The 26,739-nt window shown below is 38.4% G+C and overlaps 1 protein-coding gene across 1 annotated transcript in view; it reads left to right on the top strand.

Moving 5' to 3' along the window:
• LOC101849438 (MAPK/MAK/MRK overlapping kinase) overlaps window positions 1-25,521 on the top strand; it is a gene marked incomplete in the record, with an annotated part of 60,487 nt that extends 34,966 nt beyond the window's left edge. The window contains 10 exon segments of the mRNA XM_005093043.3: window positions 11,172-11,220; window positions 12,177-12,262; window positions 13,235-13,327; window positions 14,054-14,155; window positions 14,733-14,906; window positions 15,959-16,199; window positions 17,720-17,761; window positions 21,351-21,548; window positions 22,209-22,301; window positions 22,784-25,521. Of these exon segments, the coding sequence (XP_005093100.2) occupies window positions 11,172-11,220; window positions 12,177-12,262; window positions 13,235-13,327; window positions 14,054-14,155; window positions 14,733-14,906; window positions 15,959-16,199; window positions 17,720-17,761; window positions 21,351-21,548; window positions 22,209-22,280 (1,057 nt within the window).
• Window positions 25,522-26,739: the final 1,218 nt, after the last annotated feature.

Below are 26,739 nucleotides of genomic sequence, written 5' to 3'. Positions count from 1 at the left end.
TCTCTCTCTCTCTCTCTCTCTCTCTCTCTCTCTCTCTCTCTGGCTGTCTCACTTTTTCCTATTAGTGTTGGATGATCATTATTGTGTCGATATGCTTCTAGCTCTTTATTCAAAGAAAAAAAGTATTTCTTCGCGTTTTTCCTTATTTACCCTTGACCTGTGAGTAAATACCTTATATAGGTCTAGTATAGCACTAAGCTGAAGTAAGAACAACGTTCTACCAGTAAGCCCAATCTTTCTGCTCCCTGGCGCGTGCTTCATGCCATGCCCTTGGCCTTGAAGAAGAGCAGAAGGGCTCTCAAATATCCCGCCCCACGGCGTCCGTGAATGAATTATTCAACAGCAGCTACAGAAGAGCTGCTCTTCAAATTTCGTCCCGAACACGTCATGGGAATTGCGAGCGGCTCACGGCGATTTCTCCTGGCGTTTGATGAGTGGAGCGTGCACAGGCGAAAATTAGCAGGTCGGGGTCAAAGTATAGATCTCCACCATGTCTCCTTGACTTTGACCCAACCTTTCCCGTCTTCTCTGGTTGAATTTGGCCCTCGATTAGTCGATGATTAATGAAAACAAGAACTGTCTGTCTGTCTTGAAAATCAAAATCAATAGTCCCCCCCCCCCCCCAGACAGAAGCAATAGGTCTCATATTTCTTTTCGTGAAAAGCCCTTGTGTGGCTTGCTATGCTGTAGCTTCAGATTTAGCCTCACTTATGAGAGCTTGGGTATTTTAGCCGTTTTCACCCAGTTTTCTTCTACAGCTTTGTCTCGTGAGATATCTGGAATGGTTTAACCCGGCTTATGACTCGGACATGCTTGCCTATGCATGATATGTTATGTGGTCTGTGTTTTTAAGCTAGTAAAAAGAAAGATGAATGCACCCAGAATAGTAGTTACACTGTTGATATGAAGTGACCGTGGCCATCAGAAGAAGTTAGTAGCCATAAAATTTGAGACCTGTAAAGTTGTGACTATTTTTTATTTTTATTTTTTATTTTTTTTTTATTTTTTTTTGGGGGGGGGGTTTGTTGTTGTTGTTTTTTTTGGTGGGTTTTTTTTTAGTCGGGTATCACTGGGTTCCTGGAAAAAAATACTTTCATGGCCGCTGTAGTCCGACGCATATCCACACTGGAAAAAGAGGGTGGTTAGGGAGCGCCACTGGTAGGTCCTACTTCTTTTCTATCCGTCTGTTGTTTCTGTCTGTCTTACACTTTTTGCTTGCCGCATGAAATCATCGTTATCGTTTCGATGAGCTTCTCTATCCTCAAACAAACAATCAACGGAATACTTAGATCTATTTTATATCGCTGCATCATGTAGAAGAAATGGACTGGAGCTAACACGAACCGGGGAGAACGTAAAAGAGGGTAAAAATTAAAGTAGGCCCTATTCTTTCACTCAGGGGAAAAAAGGAGGGGGGGGGGTTCTATTAAGTGCTTTTGTCTCTTCTGTTGCCATAGCTCACTCAACCCCATTTGGTCCTGATAGGCAAGGTCGAAGCAGCCCGCCTCCTAAATTATTTACTCTAAGTCTATACGGACGTAAAACATTGACAATCATTATCGATCACACTTTACCCTTTCTGGCTTCTGGGGTATTGGAACCCCCTACATTTTGCGGTCAAATCATATATTGAAAATGTCTACAGGGTGAGTGTCTAAAGTCATTTTTGTACATGTATCACATAACGGTTTCTGAAGGGTGAAAGTAAAATTAGTCAGCTGTAAGTAACCACAGCCACTGTTGCCTCTAGAAATAAATAATGATGGTACATAAGTGCGTAGATAGTTCGTTCAGCCTGAACTCCTTAAGGCTAAGGACCGCGGGTGGCCAAGTGAAAACTAGCACTCTCTTCAAGAACGCGGGTTTCAGTGAGTGCATTTTTTTTCCGTCCTCGATTCTCGACCAGAAAAGACTGGGTTTTTTTTTTTCTTACCTCTACTCTTCCACAGCTCTACCCCCTGGCTCGCTACACGCCTCAATGAACTCGCGTCTTCGCCGCGGTCTTATACTTTAATCGTTTGGGCAGCTCTAGGGATCAGCGCCTGGAAATAATGATTTTGGTTTGGTTTTTGGTTTTTCCCCTGTCTTAGAAATTGGCTCAATCTTGGCAGTTTTTTTTTCCTACCAGAAAGGACCGAGTCTATGTTATGAAAACGGTGCTTGAGTTTCTTTTCTCTGCGCGCGTATCGCACTGCAAAATCCTGTACATGTTCCACTGTTGTTTATAGACGTCTTGGAAAATTTCCCCTTATTAAATACAAGGAGTTTTTTAAACGTTGTTTTTGTTCTGGTGTAGCTGCTTTTGGCAGAAGTTTTGAACCCAAGATCCTCTCAGCAATCGGACGAGGGAAAAACAGAGGAACACATCTAACAACTCTCAAATCTTATTAAATGGTTATTGGAGTCTAAAGTCAGAAATCTGTCCCCAACTTTCCCATCCCCTTCCTCTTCTCTGCTTTAATAAAAAGCAAAAAGGAAAGAGAAAAAAATTATTAAGCAGTATTGAGAAACTAAAAACAACCCCCCCCCCCCAAAAAAAAACAACAACCACCTCCAAGAATAGATGAATGACGTAGCCCTAACATATAAGCACCTTCAGGAAATCGACGAATGTAAAAAAAAAAAAAAACCTCCACTGGTTCCAGAGCTTATTGTTAGCCAGCCGACAAGACAGTCCTTGAGAGACTCCACCTTGGGTGACACTTGCTTGTATGTGGGTTTAGCAATCTAGAAACTGACGACGAGGACAAAGGGTAGGCCTACGAGAAGGGTGGCTCAATGTATGTCTGTCGAACGTTCGGTTGAGCTGGGCTTTGCCTTTTTTTCTTTTCTTTTCCTTTTCTCCCCCCCCCCCCCCCTCCCCCCCTATTTTTCAGTAAGAGAAAGCACCACCTTTTTTTAAAATACTTTTTTACCGATAGAAGGGAATGCCGCTACCTTGTTCAAGTAGACGAAAGGCATTACCCTTGCTATTGGTTGATCAGTTTACTCTCCCCTGTAAATGGGCGCACATTATCTTTCCTTGTGACCACTGTATACTCGCTGCGTGGTTATGATAATACCTGAGTTGTGAACAACCGACCGGTCGTGTTCCGCTAATGTCTGGTGACCGCCGAGCGTCGCGAGGCTACCCCAGAGGTGTAACTGACGTCACGTCTGTAGGCTAGTTTGTTTTTACCCCTCCCCCCCCCCTTTTTCTTGAATAAATGTGTCATCACGCGGTGGAATCATGTGCTCGTCAAATTTTGGGCATATGGTAGAGCTGGGCGAAGACTCGATTCCGGAACCGATCCCCACGATTAATGCTACGGAAGAAAAGTTCCGACTCCTTTTTACGTAAACCAACGGTTATCAGTCCATTCAATCATAAAAATTATCTTCTTTAAAAAAAGAAATTGTTTTGGAAAAATGAAAGTTGATGCCTTGAAGTGTTCCGAAATCAAGGTTATCTTACACCCTGAAGATGTTCGGAGCCAACCAGATAACCACCGGAAGAAATCACTTTATTAGAAAGTAAGTAATTGGGTTCGGAGTCGATTCCTACGATTCCTCCTAGCTTTCAATAATCGGGAACCTAGCCGCCCAGCCCTAGCATATGGAGTTATTGGTATCGTCAATGCTTGTTCATTTATTTTGTTTTTAATTAAATATTGCCCATCTATCTTCAATAGAAGTCGATATATTACTTCGGATTGCGGGATGTGGGCTTAAGCTGGTTTCAGAGGTAAAATTACTGAGAAAATGGCTGCCAAAGTTTGGGGACTTCCAAACACGAGAATCCCTGTAAAATGTAAATTTACATTTTGTGTGCCTTTAATCAACGTTTCTCAGTAAAAGTTTCACAGCAAAGTATTTTTAAGGGACAAAAAAAGGTGCTGAGCAAAAACAAAAAAAACGAAAAAAAAAATGGAAAAAATCGTCAAACAGAAAAAACCCACCATTTTCTTCGATTTAATTATTTTGACGGAGCGCCTCATTTTACCACGACGCCTCTCGAAATAGCTGGTGGTGGTGGCTTCGGACGGGAGACAATGACCGTCCAGGCCCTTGGGGGTCGTGACGGAAAAAACTTTTTTGTTTGTTTGTGTGGCGCAGATGTATGTCTCTGCCTGGTGTTTTCTACCCGCAGCCAGGACTCGGAAATCCCCCCCCCCCACCCCTTTTGCCCCCACCCTGCTCCCCTCCCCTCCCTGCACACTCGCCTACGTACAGACACGGGCACACGCACACACTCACAGACACACACACACACACACACACACACACACACACACACACACACCACGCACATACGCATACACACACGTGCACATGTACACACATACACAGACATAAATACACACATAAACATAACCACACGCGCACACATAAATGCAAATACACATGCACACACATACACACACACACACACACACACACACACACACACACACACACACACATACACACGTGCATGCGTCCTACAGTGGTCTTTTGCATTGTGCTTTAGGCCTTCCTCTTTCTGTACATGCAGTACGGTGACCCAAAGTGGGGTTGACCTTTTCGACGAGACGAGCCTACATGGTTGGATCAGGACAGAAAATCATGCGTACAAACTAACCCATATAAAAATTTAAACTGAAGCCAGTTGAGAGAGTATGTTTGGAATGGACATCTTCTTCATGACAGTAGCTGTTAGACGCTTCGCTTTCGCACGTAAAAGACGTGAGTTCAATTCTGGAATGGGGAGGATTTTATCGAGTGTCTTTGTATGTCAGTCTGCTGGGACGTATAGTAGCTCTCTCAGTCTGAGGTGGCCTTGAGCCTCGACCAGCAGGGTCGAGATCCATCTCCTAAATATTCGAAGATGTCTCAAAGGTCGAGGCCCGTCTCCTAAATATTCGAAGTTGTTTCAAAGGTCGAGGCCCATTTCCTAAATATTCGAAGCTGTCTCAAAGGTCGAGGCCCGTCTCCTAAATATTCGAAGTTGTTTCAAAAGTCGAGGCCCATCTCCTAAATATTCGAAGTTGTCACAATGGGAACGTAGAACTTTTAGAGCTGTATTACAAAAAGCACACTGCACCAGAGCACCATTGTTATGTGCATCTGCCTTCCCAGGTTGGCCCTGACCGGCAAGATCGAAGCAGCACGCCTCCTAAATTATCGACATCGAGTCTATATGTACTTAAAACATTGACAATGTTTTTTTATCACACTTTACTCCTTCTGGGGTACCGAATGAATGTTGAACGTCAGTATTCTAGACTTCAGCTGTTGGCGGTAGGAGGTACTGTGGTGTGGTTGACACCTTTCCTTTCTAACATCTGTCGTCCTGATCTCGCCTTCTATTTTTGTGTTTGTTTGTTACTCTATTTTAACACCACTCATCTTTGGCTCTCATATGCCCTAACTGTGTTGCAAGTGCTGTAAAACTTTTACCAAAACAAAACAAAATCCCCAAAAATTCAATTAACGTTTCACACCATGCAAAAGCAAGCAGAACGTTCCATTAGTTAGGGCTTTTATATGAAACGGAAAAAAGTGACACTCGGATTTTATGCAATACGATATTACAAAACGAACGGTTTTCTTCTTTTCATTTCTTCGTTTGTTGTAAGACAATCTTTTGCGCCTTCGTGTCGTCTGCTTCAGTCTTGCTGCTTCTGCTGCTGCTGCTGCTGAGGGCTGATCGTATCAAAATATCATTATCGAATGCGCATCGTATCGTTTGGCGTCCATTCATGTACGTGGCGTGACAGAAGGCTAAGGTGTCGGATCTATTATTGACAGTGTCGGCACTGGTATCTCGTTGCGTGCCTTACGAAAGCGCTCGTAGACCTTGGGTACGGGTGTGTGTGTGGGGGGGGGGGGGGTGTTTTGGAGGGCGGGGCGCCAAAGTAGATCTTTACGTTGGAACGCGGACGTAGGTACGGCGGATATTGAATACGGGTTGGTGAGGGTCATTGTCTGCTGGTGAACATATTTCACAATTTCGCTACCTTAGAATTGCAAAGTTCTTTTTGACATTTTTTGGCCGTTTTGAGTTAGCCTACTAAGACCATGGTGTCAGAAACCGAATGTTGTATCTGCTCTTTTAAAATCGGAGTCGTTATAAAGATATTCGAAGAATTGCATTCGAAAAAGTTTGACATTTGAAATTCAAAAGCTTGACATTTGAAATTCATTTTTTTACGGCACATTTCTCAAAACTAGGTATTGAGCAGATATAACTTTTTAATTTTAAGGTGGCGATTTGTTGGTAAGGAGGAAGGACATGAGTTTCAGACCAGTCACAGAATTAGACACAACCACACACGTTGCTCTGAGCTTAGGACGTCAATGTATAACGTCACGCCGCGAGAGACGTTCCTCTTCCTGCTCCTGTGTATTGGATAAGCTACTCGGATTGTGTGTGTGTGTGTGTGTGTGGGTGTGTGTGTGTGTGTGTAGGTGTGTGTCTGTGTATGTGTCTGTGTCTGTGTCTGTGTACACGCGTGTGTACGCGCGTCTGTGTGAATGTTTGTTGCGTGTGTTATATCTTGCTATAAGTATAAGTGGTTTGTCAGCTCTCCCCCCCCTCTCTCTCTCTCTCTCTCTCTCTCCCTCCCTCTCTCTCTCTCTCTCTCTCTCTCTCTCTCTCTCTCTCTCTCTCTCTCTCCCTTGCTTGTCATATTTTTATATAGTAGAACTTACATATCAATTCCCCATCCATCTGTTGGTTGTTCGGTTGTTCTGGGGTCAGTGAAAGCCGTTATAGTAGACACTGAAAGTGATTACAGATTCCCAGAGCGTAGTACGGCTACGTGCACCAAGCTACTGCGAGTGGAGCAGCACTTGGAACTGCAATGCTATGAAAGTTGAATGAGTTTCTCTTGCGAGAAGATCAGTGTGATTTCCCTGCACCAGACACAATCGGGCCCGCGCGGGATTTTCTTGCTCAATTGTTAATGGTTTCAGTTTCGTGCCCCAAAGGAGGTCAACAGTAGTCTTTTAGTGGCGCCCCCTGACGTGGCTCTATTATAATTGCAATCAGCGTCATTCATCTTTTCTTTTCTTTTCTTTTCTTTGGCAGGCGTTTGTGTGTGTGTGTGTGTGTGTATGTGTGTGTGTGTGTGTGTGTGTGTGTGTGTGTGTGTGTGTGTTCGTTTTTGTGTGTGTGTGTATGTGTATGTGTATTCCTTTGTTCACGCCATTCAATCCAATTTGCAATAATTCATTCATGGGAGTCATAATTAGTTGACAGGATTTCTTTGAATAGCAGTTTACAGTATATTGGGTTTTGATAAGTAGTAAGAGTTTAACGGCGCTCGCTACTGCTTAAGGTCATATGAGTGTATTGAGCTTCGTATATTTTGTGGGGGGGTTTCTTTTCTGAGAGGCTTTTATTCGGTCAAGTCGGGGTATTTCCAAACGTGGGCCTCTTGAGACAAGGCCAAAGAGTATTTATTTTGATAAATCATTAAGATGTCAGAACACAAATTCAATTTAATGTACGTGCATAGGCATACGCTTTTAATTCAAGTGCCAGATCTCAATCAGAGTGGGTGGTTGTCGAGTGCTCTGGTGTGGTTTGCTTCTTCTTTCCTATGAAACATCTATCGTCCTTATCTCCCTTTCTTCTTTTTTTATGTTTGTTACTCTCTTGTAACACCTCTAATCTTCTGGCGCTCATATGACCTTATGCAGTTGCGAGCGTTAATCAGATACTGACGTACGGTAGTGTAGTTGGTGTATACCTGTGTCGTGCATTTTCGATCCGTTATGCTAACGTTCTTTTCTATTCCTGTGGTTAGCAGGTGCTCTGGTGTGGTTTGCTCCTTCTTTCCTATCAAACGCCCTTGTCTCTCTCCTCCCTCCCCCCACTTCTTTTCTTCTTATGTTACTCTCTTGTAGTAACAACTCTAAAAATCTTCGGCACTTATAATAAGGATCTGTTTGTGTTGCAAGTGCTGTAAAACTTCTTAAACGAAACTGAAATGTTCCTGGCGAAACGTGACCTTCGATATCTCGGTCTAATGTAAAGCTGCAAGTCAACAACAGCAAGATGTACCCCGAAAAATACACACAAAAAAACAATACAAGACAAAACAAAACCCGGATCTCTTACGCGCGATATAATTGCCCAATCTCTATGTGGGCATTTAAATAAATGATTTTCTTTACAATACTGCACTGGTCTGATTAATTCATGATAGTGATAGAATGTTCATGTTATTGCTGGCGGGGTGACACCAGCGGAGAAAGAGCGCTGGCCGTATGCTGTTTGATGATATAAGATTGCTCCTGTACTTGTAATGAATAAATTATCATGTTAGTTCTCCCCCCCCCCCCCCCCCCCCCCCCCTTGTAGATCACTGAGATAATGCACCAGATCAGGGAATGAATACTTACTTAACATAAACTTCCTCGTTCCATTGAATGTTTGAATGTTTTAACACACTCGTTCACAGGAGGAAAACGTTTATAAATATTTTTTATATTAATTTGTATATATATATATATATATATATATATATATATATATATATATATATATATATATATATATATATATAGAGAGAGAGAGAGAGAGAGAGAGAGAGAGAGAGAGAGATATATATATATATATATATATATATATATATATATATATATATATATATATATATATATATATATATATAGGCAGGCAGGCAGGCAGGCAGACAGACAGACAGATAGATAGATTAATAGATAGATAGATAGATGCAATGCACTCACATGTGTCTATGTTTGCATATTGGTCTAAGGAGAGGGAGAGGGAGAGAGAGAGAGAGAGACAGAGAGAGAGACAGACAGACAGACAGACAGATAGATAGACAGACAGACAGACAGACAGACAGACAGACAGACAGACAGACAGACAGACAGATAGACAGACAGAGAGACAGAGAGAGAGACAGACAGAGAGAAAGAGAAAAGGGGAGGGGTGGGGGAGGGGGGGTTGTGTTAACTTAATTTTCTGTTGTAGCTTTTTTTTTTAATTCAATCCGCCCGCCCGTATGTCCTAGTACAGATCGGATGCCTACCGATCTGGTGTGATCGAAGTTCAGACTTATTTGGGGTGGATAATTATAACACCTTTCCTGTGCACACCTAACACTTACGCCTGTGCATGTGGTGGTATACCTGTACATTCTTTGATGCATTGTCTCTATGTTTTCTCTCTCGTCTTCATTCTACCCACAGGCCGAAGTGCTCCTGTTTCCAAATGATCTAAATTGATTATATACTCGTCGGCGTTTTGTTCGAGTAAAGAGAAACGTTGTCACGATAACTTCTACTTATTAGAAAAGGGAAGAATCTATAGACCAACAGAACTATGTAAAGAGACTCTCGTGGCCTATAGGTTAAGGTGTTGGCCTCTCATTCAAAGGTCCCGGGTTCGAATCCGGGTAGCGACCGAAAAATTTTCTTCTCTAAAATTGTCTCCTTTCACCTCCTTTCCTGCTCTCTAGCAATGTTCTGTTGTCTGCTTTCAATTCCACTTTCTGCCCCCACCCCTCACCTCCTTTGCCCCCTCCTCTGGGCTCCTGACTCTTTCTGCAGCCTTTCTACTGCTACTCCTTGGCTCGTCCTTACTGCTGTCTTTCTGCCACACCCCTGATCTTCTGGTAGGAAAGATCTACACCTAGCCTTCTCGGACAAGGGCGAAAAATCTCGGAGGGCCCGTGTGCAAGTTGCGCACGCTAAAGATCCCTTGGTGGTCTAAAATCGATAAGAGTAGGCTTCGTCCGCCAAATTCAAAATTTCCTACCAACTGAAAACATTAGGTGTGTCCCGCGCGCTCATATGACCTATGCAGTTGCGAGCGCCGTAAAACACTTTACAAAAACAAACAAACAAGAACTATGTAGTAATTTTAAGACTCTAGAGCCTGAGTAAACCAGAGTTGTCTAATTCTTGTTTTTCCCTCTTTGGTAAGTCCAGTTGAGAGCAAGGACCTTTACTATATATATATAATATATATATAACCTCCTTGGTTGAGTTTTACTCTCTCTTAAAACAAAACCTAGTCCCCTGCTTAATTATGACCCTGGCGTTTATTTTACTTATTATGCAGTACTGTCCTACTTTGTGTTCCCACCTTAACTCACTAACCCACAGCACGCTCAGTAACCAATTGTTTTCAACATGGTGTGAATTTATTATGCTTTCCCCTCTTCATCTGCTCTTAAATTTCGGTAATTTCAATCGTTTTCCACAATTTTCTTTGCATGCATGCAGCTGCTTCGCCTCACTTTTATTTGGCTCAACAGATTATTTCTTATCTGTCACTGCAATTTGTGCAGCGTGTGTATGGTGAAAGAATAAGTAAAGATTGCTTAATCAGTGTCTGCTGTGATGTGTCAATCTTTAATTTTTGTTAATAGGACAATTTTTTGATTTGTTAAGTGTATTTTACTTTCATTTTCTAAAAAAAAGCTGCCTTTTTCGAGATTTTATAGGCTGATTTTACTGATAAGAATTGGCAGGTGACTTGCTATAAAGTATTCTATATTATTTCAGCAGCATACTTAACTCATTCAATATCTCAGATTTGTAACTTTTCTTTTGATAATTTCCCAAATTTGGAACTTTGCACTGGTGACTGGAATTGGAAAAAAAGGGGGGGGGCCATTTTTATTAGGGAGGTACTCTTTTAATTGGAAATTGTGTCAATAGTAGACTATTATATGAATTGCCATTGCCTACAAAACAAAGTGGTTACCTATTTAGTTTGTTGTATGACTTTTTCCCCCTCCATAATCAAATATTTCTTAATTAGTTCACTGTTTCGGTGTTTTAATCTGTCTTATGGTTTTTTTTAAAGTAGTTCTGTCAGAGAAATGTTTAATTTGATTTTTGGCTAATATAGACACTCAGATACATTTACATCTTTAACTGACTGTGAAGATAAATCAAGCTTAATTTTGCTTTAAGACGGTCAGTAAAATAATAGATTATTTGCTGTTATTGCCAAAAATGCAGAACAGTTAAGTCTTTTTATAGTTCTGTTAGTTTATAGCTCCACATCCATAAATCCATATCCTTTCACTGTTCCTCAAGATTAGTTACAAAATATATTGGTCTTACTATAACTGTATTATCTCATGAGAAGTACATCGAATGATGTTTTGGGATCTTGTCTTATGTTGACCCTTTGTTAATAATAACGGTCCTGATAATTTCAGAAATGGAATATTTCATAGAGACGTCAAGCCGGAAAATATCTTGGTAAAGGTAAGTGTTGCTGTTAAGATATTGAAAGTCTTCAGGAATGAGGAAAATTTGTATGGGGGTGGTTGAAGGAAGGAGATGGTTTTATATTTTTTAAAAATAATTTTTAATTAGTTGTCCGTGGTTTTGTCATAGTGGCTGCAGCATAGACCCACCATGTTGAATTTGGTTTGTTTTGGGAAGTTTTCAAGGGATTTAACTTAATTAGCTGGGTCCTGTTGAAGTTGGCCTATAAAGCTCTGATAGGTCCTGCCTCTCAGAATACTTAAAATGTTGAATGGGGTGTAAAAGCCATAATGTACAAACGTTGCCATAATACTCGTCTGTTGCTAAGACTAACTGATTTGTCTTATGGTTTTGTTATAGTAACTACTCAGCAATTTGTTTTGGATGTCGAGATATATATCTAGAAGAGTCCCCAAAATAATGAGCTTTTTTATTTATTCAGTACTTGTGAATGTTCAAAGGGTTTGTGTTGTTGTTATTCATTACTTTTTGTTGCCTCTCAGCAGCTTTGTGTTTCGTTGTAAGAAGAGTTTTACTGGACTTGCTACTCAGTTAGGTCATACTAGTTCCGAAGATTTGAGGTGTTAATAACAAACACAGAAAGGGAGGAGAGATGAGGACAATGGATGTTTGATAGGAAAGAAGGATCAAACCACACCAGAGCAATCACCAACCTCTCACTCCTTGACAATGACGACATTTTTCAAAACCAACATTTTGGGAATATAGTTAAAAGTCATCTTGTTATTGAGTTCTAGCAAAATCAGAAAAGTCTGTTTAAAAGATGCATCTTAAATATTCTTTGTAGATCAAAGATATTCTGTTAAACCAATGATGAACATGACTAATTCCCCTTCCTCCAATCAACATTGTCAAGTACATGATATTACATAGAAGAAAAAGCCCATACAAACCTAACCTAAGAGATATTATATTTTTTTTCTTGTCTCCAGGATGAATTGCTCAAACTTGCTGACTTTGGATCATGTCGAAGTGTGTACTCCAAGCAACCCTACACAGAGTACATCTCTACGAGATGGTAATCTACATTGTTTTCTAATTTTATTATAAGACAAAAATGTTCTATTTAATTTTTTTTTCTAGTTTTTTTAGTTTCATGCGGGAAGATCTGAATATTCTTTTTTTTTTTTTTTCTTTCTAGTTTTCTTAATTTCATGTGGAAAGATCTGAAAGATTCGTGAAATGAACTGTGTTCTGTCTTTAAAAATTAGAAAAACTATTCTTGATGTATTTGTATATATAAGATATAAATGTACTAAATATCTGGGGGGGTTTTGCAGCTGGTATTATGTCATAGATTTCAACAAAGTGATGAGCATAGTAATACTTTCTCAATTTTGCAACAACTACTAAAACTGGAAGAGGGACTTCCTGTCCTCTGACAGAACCTACCCTATTCTTTCAAAGAGTGCCTGGTATTCTTTTTCAGTTCCTCAGAGCAAGGTTGTTTTATCACTTACGATTCGATGAGGAGAAAGGTGAAGAAATCAAGAAGAACAACTATGCCCCTGAAGTTCTCAAAGGCTTTTTAGCGCAAACAAATTTCCATCCTAATGCACTTTTCCCCCTGTGCCAGATGTGACTTTCCTATAGATTGTTTATATGAGCCACGCATCACATTTTTGTGAAATTTACACGAGTTGAGAACTGATTATATTTGCTCCAGCTTTTTGTTATCCAGCCCAACATGTCTCTATCCCCTCCCTTCTCCGACTTTCTGTTAAGAGAGACATTGTAAGTCAAGTTCAGAGTCTGATGCAGAATTGATTTACTTACTTTACATTCATAACCTGTATATGAATTTAAAAAGTTACTCATATTTTCTGCTTTGGGTAACTTTGATTTCTTTTGGTCTGTAATATAAATTTGTGGTAATATGAGTTACCGCACAACAATTCTCAGGTGGAGCCTTTATTGTTATTGTTTGTTGAAAGATATTTTCTCAATAAATGGAGACCTTTGATTAAGAAGTGATGTTCGTCATCTTCAGGTACCGAGCACCAGAATGCCTCTTGACCGATGGCTACTACAACTACAAAATGGATATCTGGAGTGTTGGGTGTGTCTTTTATGAGATCCTGAGGTGAGCTGAAAGATGAATTTGAAGAAAATGACAGCATTACAGAAATTGTATTATTTCCTTTCATTCCATGTTAATCCTCATTGTATGTTTTCTTGATATCAAATTAGGCCCTTTGTGCAGATTTATGATTGTGTGTCTTTCTGTGGCAATGAAATGATATTGGTAAGAAAAGTATTTTATTCATGAGCTGTAATACTTTTCCTGACATAAAATTAAGTGCAGATTCTTTTTTAAAGTTTTTCTAGAAAACTTGATAGAAAAATTTACCAAGTGCACAAAATAGCGTAGAAATTTACCTGCTATTTTATATCACAAATGACTGGAATGAATTTGATCAGAAATAAGCATTTCAATCTTTTTTAAAGAAACGAAGAATGGGAATCTGAGAGGGTTTTTTTTGTTTCATTAAGTACCATACAGTGGTGGTTTTGTTCTAAAATTTGGGGCATGTGAAGGTGGAAGGAATGGAGGATAATTTGAATATTTAATTACTCAGTAGAGTTTTTGCAGGGTGCTTTTTTTTTTTAAGAAAACCATAAGCATGAGAAAGTTCGACATTTAGAGAAGCGTACTGATTATGTTTTGTTTATTACCTTGGGTTAGGTTTGGGTTGACTTTTTTTTTTTCTTTGATATAATGTCATGTATTTGATTATTGTTGATGGGGGGGGGGAGAAGGGGGATTAGTCATGTTCATCACTGATTAAAAATTTCACACTTGTTTCAGTCTGCATCCACTGTTCCCCGGATCCAACGAGGTGGATCAGATTGCCAAGATCCATGATGTGATGGGCACTCCTGATGCTAGTGTTCTCAACAAGCTGAAAAGGTATGTCGCCCACACTTGAAACTATTTCACAATGTAAAAGTTTTGTGTAGCCAGGATTAACCGGAAAAGTATTCCGAGCAGGCCTGGGGTTAGAAATAGTCTTCTGTCTGTCTCTAAGAGGAACTCACAACTCCCCCTCCCCATCGACTGGGGGTGTCACTTGTATGTCACAACACTGTCATGCCAGTGTGTCAACTGAAAGTTTAGTCTAGCAAAAAGAATTTTAAAAACTAAAACAGGCCCCTTAAATGCCACAGGTTGGGGGGGGGGGGGGGCTGTCATCGGAATCACATTGTTTCTGTCTTGTTATGTTTTAAACTCTTGCTAAAACACAACAAAGAGTAAAAATATTTCATGTGTTTCAGTACAGTAGACTGTGTGAGTCACTATTATTACCCCCAGAAGACCCCTAGAACATGACTCAGAGACATTTTCAGCTTCTTGGGAAATGTACAGCGCAAGCTACGAATTACCCGTGCAAAAACAATGACAAACTGACAAGATATTTCGATGTCTATATTTCTGTCCCAATTGTTGCTCACGCAAAATGTTTTCCCTTTTACAATATCTACCAAAGGTCAAGGGGCATGAACTTTAACTTCCCACCTAAGAAAGGCTCCGGAATTGATCATCTTTTGACCCACGTCTCATCAGACGCCATTGAGCTGATTTACCTCATGTGTACGTACGACCCAGATGACCGCATCACAGCAAGAGAGGCCCTCAAACACCGTTACTTCAAGGAAATGAGGTGAGACACTGATCAACTCTGCTTCCCTGTCTGAAAGTTCCAATCAAAGTTAAAGTTCTGAAGCGGCATTTATAGACTTGTATCCTTTCTGATAGAAAGCTCAAGCCACCTCTCTGGGAATCATCTGGCCAACATGCTTAAACTAATTCAATCCTTCAGGCGGGAATGCCGCATTGCAAGCTATAAAGTTTGTTCAGCTACCATTTACAGTTACCAGTAACGTTGTATTGTTCAATTGCTCTAAATGCCTTCTTTGCGAGGTTTTGAATCCTGTGGTACAAAGACATGCTGCATCAAAGGCTGTGAGTTCATTCAATACTTTAGGGCCTTTGTGATTCTTATTTTGTTTAGTAAGAGTTTTATGGCGCTCACAACTGCATAAGGTCATACGAGTGCTCTCTCATTCTCATTGACATCAGTTCAGGATGATGCAAATAGCTGAGATTTTTTGTTGTATTTTAGGAGAGGGGGAGGGGGGCAGAACTTGAGTATTGTGCATAATCATTGGTTTGTTTATGCTTGCCATCTGTTCTGAAGTAGTTTAAAATGACTATTTGGTGTACAGGTTAGGTCCTCTAGTAAGTAGTTTCATTTTTGTTCATTAGCAAAGAGAAGCACAATGGCACAATATCTGTCATTTAGTGTTCGGAGACAACTTGATGGACAGACAGATGAGGGAGAGAGACAAATAATAAAGAATTAGGATGTGATTTATTCAAATTTGCTACTTAGAACTACAAAGCTTTATCTGACATTTTTTACTGTTTTGAGTAACTAAGACCGTGAGGTCTGAAACCAAATGTTCAATCTACTCTATCAAAATCATAAGATTATTATCAAGATATGTTATGAAACTCAAAATTTTTTACATCGTATTTCTCAAAACTAAGCACCGAGCAGATAGAACTTTGTAATTCTGGAGTAGCAAAGTGTTACGAATCACTTACGAAAAGAGAGTAAAAAAGGACACCATGAAGTCATGTGGAGTGAATTTGTAATCAGAAATGAAAAAGAAAACCCCACTGATTCTTCTGTCTTGTTTATGTGTTCAGAGATACAGACAAGAGGGCAGCGTTACTTGCAAGGCAACGAAAAACTCAGCAACAAGAAAACAAGGAAGTGAAGGAGGCTCCAGCTTCTATACGAAATGATGACGAAATCTCTGAGAAAATCATACAGCTCGATGAAGACCCGTCTTCCCCTTTGAAGACTCGCATGACAGAAATCACCATGTACCCTACTGTACCCAAAGCTCAGTCTCATCCTAACCATCCATTCAAAGACAGAAGAAGAGTAAGCTTTTATTGTCCTTTTTTGTATAGTAATTATTGTATTATAGCTAAGCTCTTTTTAATTCCTTTCCTTATTTTTTCGCAAGCGCTTTCCTTGCTAGATAGAATCTGTAGTATTTTTGTACTGAAAGCTGTCATTTCAAACTGAGAACTAAGAAGCGCTGTTGTCTCAACTGTTTTCTATGAGGAGATATTTTCTTATGTAAAAGTAGAACTTCAGTTATCTAACTTTTGTGGGACCAGTGATATCAGATTTACTCTGATGACACAATCAATTTTCTGTATTCAGTTTAAAAGGATTTTTAGGCATTGGTATATTATTGTTTTGTTCTATTTTCTAGAATTTTTAAAGAGGAGAAAAGGGAATGGGGTGGGGAGGGGCTTTGGTTTAGAGTTTATATAGAACATATTAAAAGCAGATGTGTAATCTTGTCGCTTTAGTTACCAAAGGAATTTTTTTAACATTTTGTGTACACGTTTTGTTTACTTTGGGTTAGGCGGGGGAGGGAGTTGTGATGGGGTGGGCGGGATTACGGGGGGTTGAGCAAGTTCATCACAGAAAAGAGGGAAGGGTGAGAATAGGATTATTTTATTTTTTTTAACTCAACTTCTTTAACATATCTGAAATATAACTCAGGGGCTTGATTGTAATCTGTAAACCAAAGCCTCATATAATTATTGTGCTGTATTTTGTTCTCTCTTGTAAAAAAGAATTATAGCAGACTCTATAACCTTACTCTACAGCACTTTTAAGATTTATTATTCAAACTTATAATTTGAATATCTTGATGGTTCCTAGTTCTCCACATATTAGGTTTCTTTGCTTTAATGCTTTTAGGTGAGTAAGCCAAAAGCTTTACCAAAGGTGGACTTTTATGCATCTGAAACGGATGAGACGGGTTCAAAAGCTGGTGGTGCAGGGGCAGGTGTTGAAGGGAAGAAAAAGAAGAGGAAGGTATTCTTCGGGTGACAAGCGAGTGGCACGCAGTGTGTTGGTTCCTATTTAAAGGACACGCACACACTTTCCACTAGATACTAGAACACACTAGTGTGCTCGCACGCACTTGTTTTTCATTGACACACATGAATGGATTGATAATGTGTGCCAGATGGAAAGCTGAAATAACTCAAAACCAAGCCAGAGTGTGAAGTGCTGGCTCAGATGAAGGTGAATGATGGGCACTCTGGTGTGGTCTGCTCCTTCTGCTTCCTTTCCCCCGTGTTTCTAGGGTCCTAATTCGCTCCCAGGCGAGATCTGGCCTTAATAATTCCCACTTGTCTAAAACTACTACTCTGCCACCCAGCTACCTCTAATAAATATTATTACACTGAACAGTTCCTCTGGGAGTTGGGGATGTAAAAAACATATTAATTATTTTTTACGCTTTGGAAACATTTTTTTTTTCTGAACCATAAGTTGCTCTCGGGCATTAATCTAAAACTTTCAGCTAAGAAATGTTTTCTCTGCTGTGACAAACATTCAATGGATGAATTTAAATCATGCCGTCCAAAAATTCACAGGGCTCCTCCGAATCTGCCACTGCCAACAGTCCACCATCATCAGTAATGTTGTCTATTTTTGTGGAGGCTTTTTGGATTTTTTTGTTTTTTGTTTTTTTAAACTATCATTTGTCACACAAAGTTGAAGGGAGTTTTGTCTGTCTATTACCCTGTTCTTCAAGGTGGAGTTGATAAATTCATCCACCTGTTCAGTGCTAGCAGCACCTTGGAAAAAATATTTTTTCCAAAAAAGTAGCCTTCAACTGCCTTCATCTAGAACATGTACTTACCGGAGGAAAAAGTTAGATTTGAGCTTTAGTATGCATTTATATTGCCATGATGTCTGTTTTAGTTTCCTTTGAAGATCCATATAAAAATATACTTCACCTCACCCAAAAGGACTCTTCTAGTCTTGACATAAACATTTCTTTTTGACCCTTAAGTTCACATTTCACTGGTGTGATATTTTCTTTTATAACTCTTTATTGGTGTTGCTAAAAGTCTGCGAAAGTACATTGTATACACTGTCACTGGTTGGTTTTTTTTCCTTTCATTTCTGGGCTTTGAAATTAAATTTTGATAGTCAGATAACTGCTTTTGAATTTGTGAAGGTGCTATCAATATGATTGCTGTGGCCCCCCTGTTCTTCTTCATTTCTTTTCTTTTCTTTATTTTAGTATGATTATGTGTTCAGATAATTTGTCCAAGAAATGTGTGTGTGTGTGTTTGTTTTGTTTTTTAAAGAATTTATTTGTTTTCCTTATGGAAAGTTTTTTACGTAGTTAATGTTTTATGGTTATTGTGAGGAAGGAGGAGGGTGTGTTATACCTTTCCAAAATGTTGTGCCAATTTGCTTACGCCTACGTCAAATCTGTCAGGATAACCAGTATTGGTCGGTAAAACTAATTGAGAATTGACACAGTCTTAATAGAAAGTCAAGACATGGCAATGACTCTCTTTTACACAGCAGGGCATTTTGCTGGTGTATTACTCTTGACACTGGTTGCAATACTGTGCTTTTTACAATCTGTTGCCTTCTCTGTGTCTCTTTTCAGACATAGACATAATAGGTCTTTTAGGGTTTTATGTACAACTGAACCTTTGCAGTTAAATGAAAAGTCACAAATTTCAAATCATTTCTTGTTGTCCAAGAGGCTTGATTTACTAATTTGCCGTTTCTTGACAGTTTTATTCTGCAACCAAACAAAACTGCAACTGAATATAATTGTGTGATTTTATTTTCTCTTTTCAACAATGGGGAAAATGTATACTGATTTTCCATGAATTTTAAGACATTCTAGCTGATATAGACACCTTTTTCGTAATCTCTTGAAAGGAAAGGAGCTTCATTGTTATGTTTTAAAATCTTATCTTAATGATATGATCTGACCTCAGAGTGGGTTTTTGGAGGACACTACTGTTGGGTGCTTTCTTCTTTTCTTTCTTTCTGTTATGTCTGTCTGTCTCTCTTACCTCTTCCCTGCGCTATACGACAGTTATTGTGTTAATGCGTTTCTTTTTACTCAAACCAAACTGACTTCAGATGTAACAAGGCAAAATGTTTTAGTTATCACTGTGTATACACCAGTGTGCTAATTCTCACTCTTATTTCCAATGGAGACTGGGGTAAAAAAAAGGGCGTCCAAGTAATTCTCATGTGCTATAAACTAATAACAGGTGGTTGGGGAGTGCTTTAGTGAAAGAGAGAGGTTTTTTCCTTCCTCTTCCATTCAGCTTCACTCTCTTCCTAATCTCTTTGTCTCTTGGGAAACGTGGTCGTAATTTGGCTGATTTTCTTCTATCTGCTACAATCCAATAAGAACATAAATTATTCTTACAAAACCAACATTATAATAATAGTATCAAATATCAATCACATTGTGTGCATTTGCATCGCCAAAAACTTTGTCCTCAATAGAATGTAACGGAGAGGTTTAAGTTACTAGTATTTCTCATTTCCTTTCTCCGTGGTTTTATCCTACGACATGAAGCTGCATGGCTTAATGAGCTCTTTAAGATGAACTGAACCATTTCATCTACTGCATTGGTCGCAGAAAGTTTGATCTTTACATTATACAAGCTGCTAAGACGACTATCTGACACACAAATACAAACTTACTGGTCGCTTACAAATTGGTACTTACTTACTTGGTGGGAGAATAGGTATCATCGCAGGTGGTAGAATGCCATAGCTACTCCTCCCTCCTTTCCAGGATCCATGACTGGTTACTTTTTATTCATAAAAGTGTGTTCAAAAACGTTTTTGTCGTCTGTAAACTTTTATTCCTGAAATAGACTTTTTGGTTTGTGTGTGCTGCTGGGCTATGTTTGCTCTTCGGTTTCTTTTTGTTTGTGTGCCATGGCTCAGTGAAGTGACGATGCTTGTGAGTGCTTCCTGTTGCTGTCAAATGAAAAGGCTTTAGGAGTGTAAATACACACATGGAGGCAAGCAGCATAGTGCACACCTTTATGGCTACTGCCATGGCAAAAAATTAAAAATATATAATGTACTTGCTGCAGCATAGAAAGTTGTCAAATAAAATGTCAGGCCTCAGATAAGGTTAAAACTAAAGGTAGAAGATGTACTGAACTTGATTTTATTTGCCCAATATTTATTAAATATCTTGGTGTAGTGTTTTAATCCAAAAAGTTTAAAATCCAGTTGTGTCCTAGATTGAACTGTCTTCTGTCTCTATCTATTCATTGCTTTTGAATTCTATTTCTGCAGAATAAGAATCAAAGGTTATAGTTTTTCTAAAGATTTATGAAAATATAGTTTCAAGTTTTAATATATACTACCTATCAAGTCAGCATCCAAGTTATGTTCGGTTTCTGTTGCACGTTGTAGTACCGAGAGTCTGATATTTGAGAACTGAAATAACTTAAATTTCTTAATTATTATGGTTGTTCGTTTGCAATAGATACCCAGATGCAGTGTACTAATATTTTGTTTTGTAATCAAAACAAAAAAAGAATTTTTAGATAGGTTTTACTCTTTTTTAATTGTTCAGTAATTGTGATTTCTGCAAGTTAGGTTTGTAAAATGTTAAGCTGAACCCTTACTGATCTTGTAGCCACAGAAGTCTCATCACAAATATTTTACTGGCCATTGAGACCTCCTTTTTTAGTAAAGTACTAAGCTCTTTCATAGTAATGTCTGGTATAGAGAGTGTTCTCCATGACTCCGCCTCGATTGGCTCATGTACTTATCTTTCATATTTCGTGGTCATAAACGTTTCAACATGCATCTCTTTGTTGCTTAAATAATGATAATAATAATAATAATAATAATAAATAACATCTGTATAGTGCATACCCCGCTTGACAGCAAGCCCTATTCGCTTTACACTATATTACTGCCTCAGCAGACCCTATAACACTCAGAAACATTCTCGGCTTCCCAAGAAGCATACATGTAATATATGCAAACTATTGCTTTAGCTGATAATTAGGTGTCTTGTTTAATAAGTTTTGCTCAAGAAGAACAGTCTAGGGTATATATATTATATATATATATATATATATATATATATATAGAGAGAGAGAGAGAGAGAGAGAGAGAGAGAGAGAGAGAGAGAGAGAGAGAGAGAGAGAGAGAGAGAGAGAGAGAGAGAGAGAAAATGCACTCATTACCCTTGCCTCCTGCCCGCAGCACAAACACAAGAGAGTGACCGAGTCCCACCAGTACCCCCACCACACCGGGCTGCTGCCCCGCGTCCCCATGCACCCGGCCACCTTCAATCCGACCTTCCACACCTCCAGCTTCCCGACTTCCTTCAACAAGCTGCCGGGGACCACCACCACACAGTCTCTGCTACCGTCTATCAACAACGCCTACAAACCACACAAGGTGAGCGTTGCCGGAGTGGAGGAGAGTTTGGAGTTAAAGAGCAGAGCATGTGTAGTTACTCCACTGTAGTATTTGCCATCTAGCATAAATAAGAAAGTAAGAAGTTTTCTGAAACTTTAGAAAGATGATGAAGAGATGGGACTATATACATGGAATCAACATATCTAGTGTTGAAGTCCAAGCAGAACCTGACTCTCTCAGACTAAAAACTCAATGGTTATTTTGCTTTCTTACAAATCATTGTTATATTACACATCTCATAAGAACTTGGATAACATTAAAAATGTCAACAAGTATTTGCATTTGTTCATGTTTAATGTTCTCTTAGCTGATCCTTTTCGTCTGTGTTCATACTTTTGAAACATAAAAACGTTTGACAATTTACCCTTTGCCCCTTTCTGCATGCCCAATAGACAGTTTTATTGGATTTTGTTAACTTTTCATTATCAAGCTTCAGTACATTGACATTTTGTATTAAGTAAATCTCACTTCCTGTGATCGAACATGGTCTGAAAAGACTTAATGAGTTAATGAGATTAGGAATTCATATGCTCAAACTTTTCTTTCTGATTAAGTATGCCAATGCAAAAGGAAAAGTGATTAGTGTGCAGTCGGATTTTTTTAACAAGAGCATTAGTACGTTTTTTTTCTTCTCTTCAGTCACCCACCAAAACGACAAAGGCGTTGTACAATCAGTATACGCTTCCTTCCCTTGACCAGAGGAGGTTCTGAATCAAAGAGACATCTGCAAAGGTAGGACCCTTCATTGTGAAGCAGAAAATAATTGTCACTGATCATGGCATTCTTTGCCTCTTTTGTGTTCAATTTGCTCATAAAGTAGAGTAATTTGGTACAAATAATCCATTTTGCCATCTTGCAGTTTTGATTTTTTTTAACTTCTAAAAGACAGTGATATACACATGATATAATGGATCTGACATATATGAGAAGCCTGAAGGTTGCACCGTCTAAATGCATTTGGGATTTCTTGATTTATTGCATATTATTGGATCTATGTAGACCCTTTGTATGTAATTGCATTTGTAATTGTAGAGTTGCAGAGAAATTGGGCCTCCATGACCCATTAAGTTTTCATCATAAATACTTATGTTTTTGTTTTCTGAAATAATTTGAAATATATATTTACAGTTTTGTAAGTCAATATGATGACACCTATCCAGTGTAGTGTTTACTGACATACTAACTGTACAAAATGATTTCTTTTTTTTTTTCAGATCAATCATGAATAAAGATAATTCTAGTGGAACATTGCTAACCTCGCTACAAGGAACTCCTGGAATTGTTTTGAAGTGTAGTTTTGTCTGTAAGGCCAGTTTCAAGTTCTCAATATATGTCTGAGGACTTCACAGGAAACCAATATTAAATTTGAAAGAAAGTTTATATGTTCAATTCTGGTGATAAAATTATGTCTGTGGAAAAAACACAAAATAGTTGACGCATAAGAAAAAATATAGAAAGTACAAAAGTTCCAATGTTGCTAACAGTTACCAGAATGTACTCGGACATTTCTTCCATAAATTAAATGAGCTTACTGTTTTGTTGTCTTTGTTGTTGTTTTTGTTTGGTTTCATTTTAATGCACATTGCAAGCGAGTATTGACATAAGAAGTGCTCCACGTTGCTTTAATTTGTTGACAGTAACACACATATATTCTGGCTAAAGTATTGTGATATCTAAGAGTGTGTGTGATAAATAATGCGGCAACTGCATGTACAGAAGGTTTGAGTGGTTGGTTGAAATGATGATAAATGGTAATTAAAATGATAATTTTTGTGAGTAGTTTTGCATCTGGCTGTTTGGTTTTGTAAGGAAAAAGTTTGGTTGCGCTTGTGTACTTTCATGTGTTATTGCTCTTGTGAGTTCTGGATCTGTTGATTGTTCTCTGTATTTTATTCTTGTGGCCTTTGAGTGAATGGGATGTCCAGTGACCCTTTGAGCAGATGCACTTTGTGTATATTATGGTGAATATATAACACTTTTGTTTAAGTCTTCATTAAATACTTATTTCCATCACTTTTTTTTCTTTTCCATGCACTCAAGTAGTAAATAAGTCTTTTATATTTTGATTTTTTCTGACATTTCAAGCACAAGAGAAATCTTACTGAATATTCCAACTTTGAAAAAGATAACAAGAAAACCGAATATTCCAACTCTGTATGAGAAAAACAGAAGCTCATCAAAACTGTTGGCTATCGGTTCCACATATTACGAAGAAAGTGTTTTGTAATGTAGAATGGAGATCTTCACCAAATATTGACCAACTAATTATGTAGTGTCTACCGTTGCTTGTTTTGTCTGAACTCTCAACATATGAATTTATACGATTCAAGATATCCATGCTCAATGACATGACACTTGTATTACTTCCTATTAGTATTCACTGAGATATTGTGCTGAACACAATCATGCTCATGATAGTCTTAGTTTTTATTAGGGAAATGGAAATCATTGTAGCCAAAAACTCCTTGAATATAAAGGAATTTTAAAGAAGAGTAAAAAGGAACGGGTTAATACATATGTATGCTTTATGTTAGTAATCAGGGCTTCCATTTATATCTGTGTGGTTGATTAGCCATATGAAAGTTCACTTCAGTATAGATGGATGCAGGAATTTTTCTTTGGGAAATGCATCATTGTCCTCTCAAGTTGACTTCAGAAATTATTGGTGTTATGAGATAAGTTTAGCTTCTCTTGTGTCCCGTGAAATGGGTCAGTGCTATCTACATAATTCTACCTATGAACATATTCATCTAAAACAAAAAACGAGGCGAGTCCCTGTATATCAATTTCATGTGTTATTTTTTCAACTTTTATAAGAACATGAGCATATCTGCCATGATCTTGAGCTGTCTCAAGTATTATAATTGATTACATGTGAATCCACTTACGTGAGAAAAATTCATAGTTTGTGTTTGTCGTATTGGCAGAATCGCAGCCAATGACGGTAAGCCGTTAAATGCCCCCATCTGCTAAGAAGAATTACTGTCTTTGCTTTTTATTTGCACCTGTTTCTCAGCATTGGGGGTGGGGTGAGGGGCGTCAGTCTTTACATGCCAGCTCATTTTCAGTACAATTTTACTCCTGCCTGTACGAGGCATGATTCAGGGAGGTACTGTACATTGTTGTTAGCCGATCCAGCATGTTATCATCTTACATCCTGCTTGAAATATATGAGGGATGTTAAGGATACGGAACCAGCACTTAGGAAATTTACCAAGAAAAAGGGAAGATGCGCATTTTAAAAAAAAATAGAAGTCATGTTTGGTCAAAGGGTGGAAAGCAAACTTTGAAAACAATTGCTATATTCTCATTTTCAAGACGAAATGAATGCAACTATTAAATCCCTTTCTAATTTGTCTACCTCCTGCCTTGTTAAATTAAGAAGAAAGTGTTCTTTTCATGTACTTCTAAGTATTTGAGGTGAACACATATATCTTTTAAGTACTTATTTAAAAATGTTGTCCCTCATTCAGCTATGTTTCTCAGTTGTTGTTTTTTTAATTAAGTCTCTCTCTCTCTCTCTCTTCCTCTCTCTTCCTCTCTCTCTGTCTCTGTCTCTGTCTCTCTCTCTCTCTCTCTCTCTCTCTCTCTCTCTCTCTCTCTCTCTCTCTACTTTAATCCATTAAAATGCTACACATTTCAACTTTTTCTCCAAGGCATATTTTTATTTTCAAAACAGTTTGCTGTAATTCATACAGCTTCATGGAAGTGACAGATAATGACTGCTTCTCGGTGAATGCTTATTCCATTTCTGATTTTGGTTTCTTTATCTCTTTTCACCCTTTTTATTCTTGTTTTGTTTCTCATATATATGATGAAAGGGAACTGGTGAAAGCAAAAGAAAATTTGTAACATGAGTATGCATTGTTCTAGCTACGTTTGGAATCATATAGAAATGTATAGAATTGTTTGTTTATGGAGTATACTTTGAGAAATAAATAGAGTCATCAAACTGGTGTGTTTTGTGGTTTTCTTTTTGTTACTGTCATTTATTTTCCAGTAGATATTTTGTGTTTAAGACTGAATGTACGATCTTTGTAAATTGCTCTTATCAATTGAATAACAATTTGTTTTGCAAAGGAGGCTTAAGTCATTCACTTTTATGTAAGTCTACAGATATATTACTTTAGGTCTTCTTTCTTTCCAGGTTCCTGTTTTCTGTCTTACCTTTTTACAGAGTATTTTTTATTATCATTTTGGTGGGATTTTGTGAGGTAAATAGCCATCCTCTCTTGTTTAAAGAGTGATTTTGACCAAATGTGGTCCATTTAGTTACATTTGTAACTAAAGCAGGTTTTTGATTTGGTTCTAAATTAGATCAAGTTCTTATCAGTTGAAAGGCAATAGATGGTATGTTAAAGCATGAAAACCCAAGTGAACTTCCCCAGGGATAAACGTGACAATTTTTTTAATGTTTGGTTTTAAACAGACAACAAAGAGATGATGAAGAAATAAGAGAGCTGCACTATATATTGGTGATACTCTCCACTCATCTAAAATTTTCAAAGATTTTTTATTTAAAAATTGTTTTTGGTTGCGGTTGCAAATGCATAAGGTCATATGAGCACGCAGGACACATAAACATTTTCATTTTGGCAGGAATTTATTAAAAATTTTGCATGGGTGGTGGTCAGAGCCTACTCTTCTCGATTTTACTACTACCATGGGATCTCTAACATGCGCAACTTGCACACGGGACCTCCAAAATTTTTTGACCCCTTATCCGAGAAGGCTGGGTGTTTGATCTCACTTTCTCACTTACCGTATGATCAGGGATGTGCAGGCTGAAGTAACTGTAAGAGGATCCAAGGAGTAGCAATAGAAAGGCAGAAGAATAAATCAGGAGCTCAGAGGAGGGGGCAAAAGGGATGGAGTAGGGAGGCAGAAAGTGGAGACGAAAGTAGACAACAGAACATGACTAAAGAGCAGGAAAGTGGGTGAAACGAGAACATTTTTTTACAGAAGAAAATTCTTCATCAATATCAGAATGCAAATGTTGGACATATTGAATGAGAGGCAAACATCATATCCCTAAACCACCAGAGCCCACTGTTTAAAGCTTATGATATGCATGACAAAATGAAAAGTGTATTATAATACGAATTACATAAACGTCACAGGAATTTCTCCATTAAAACGTTTCGTAGACAATCGTTCAGCATCTTATATA

This window comes from Aplysia californica, unplaced genomic scaffold (assembly GCF_000002075.1).
Source record: "Aplysia californica isolate F4 #8 unplaced genomic scaffold, AplCal3.0 scaffold00057, whole genome shotgun sequence".
Lineage (NCBI taxonomy): Eukaryota > Metazoa > Mollusca > Gastropoda > Aplysiida > Aplysiidae > Aplysia > Aplysia californica.
The sequence above is the reverse complement of the archived record's forward strand: the minus strand, read 5'-3'. Positions and strand labels throughout refer to the sequence as shown.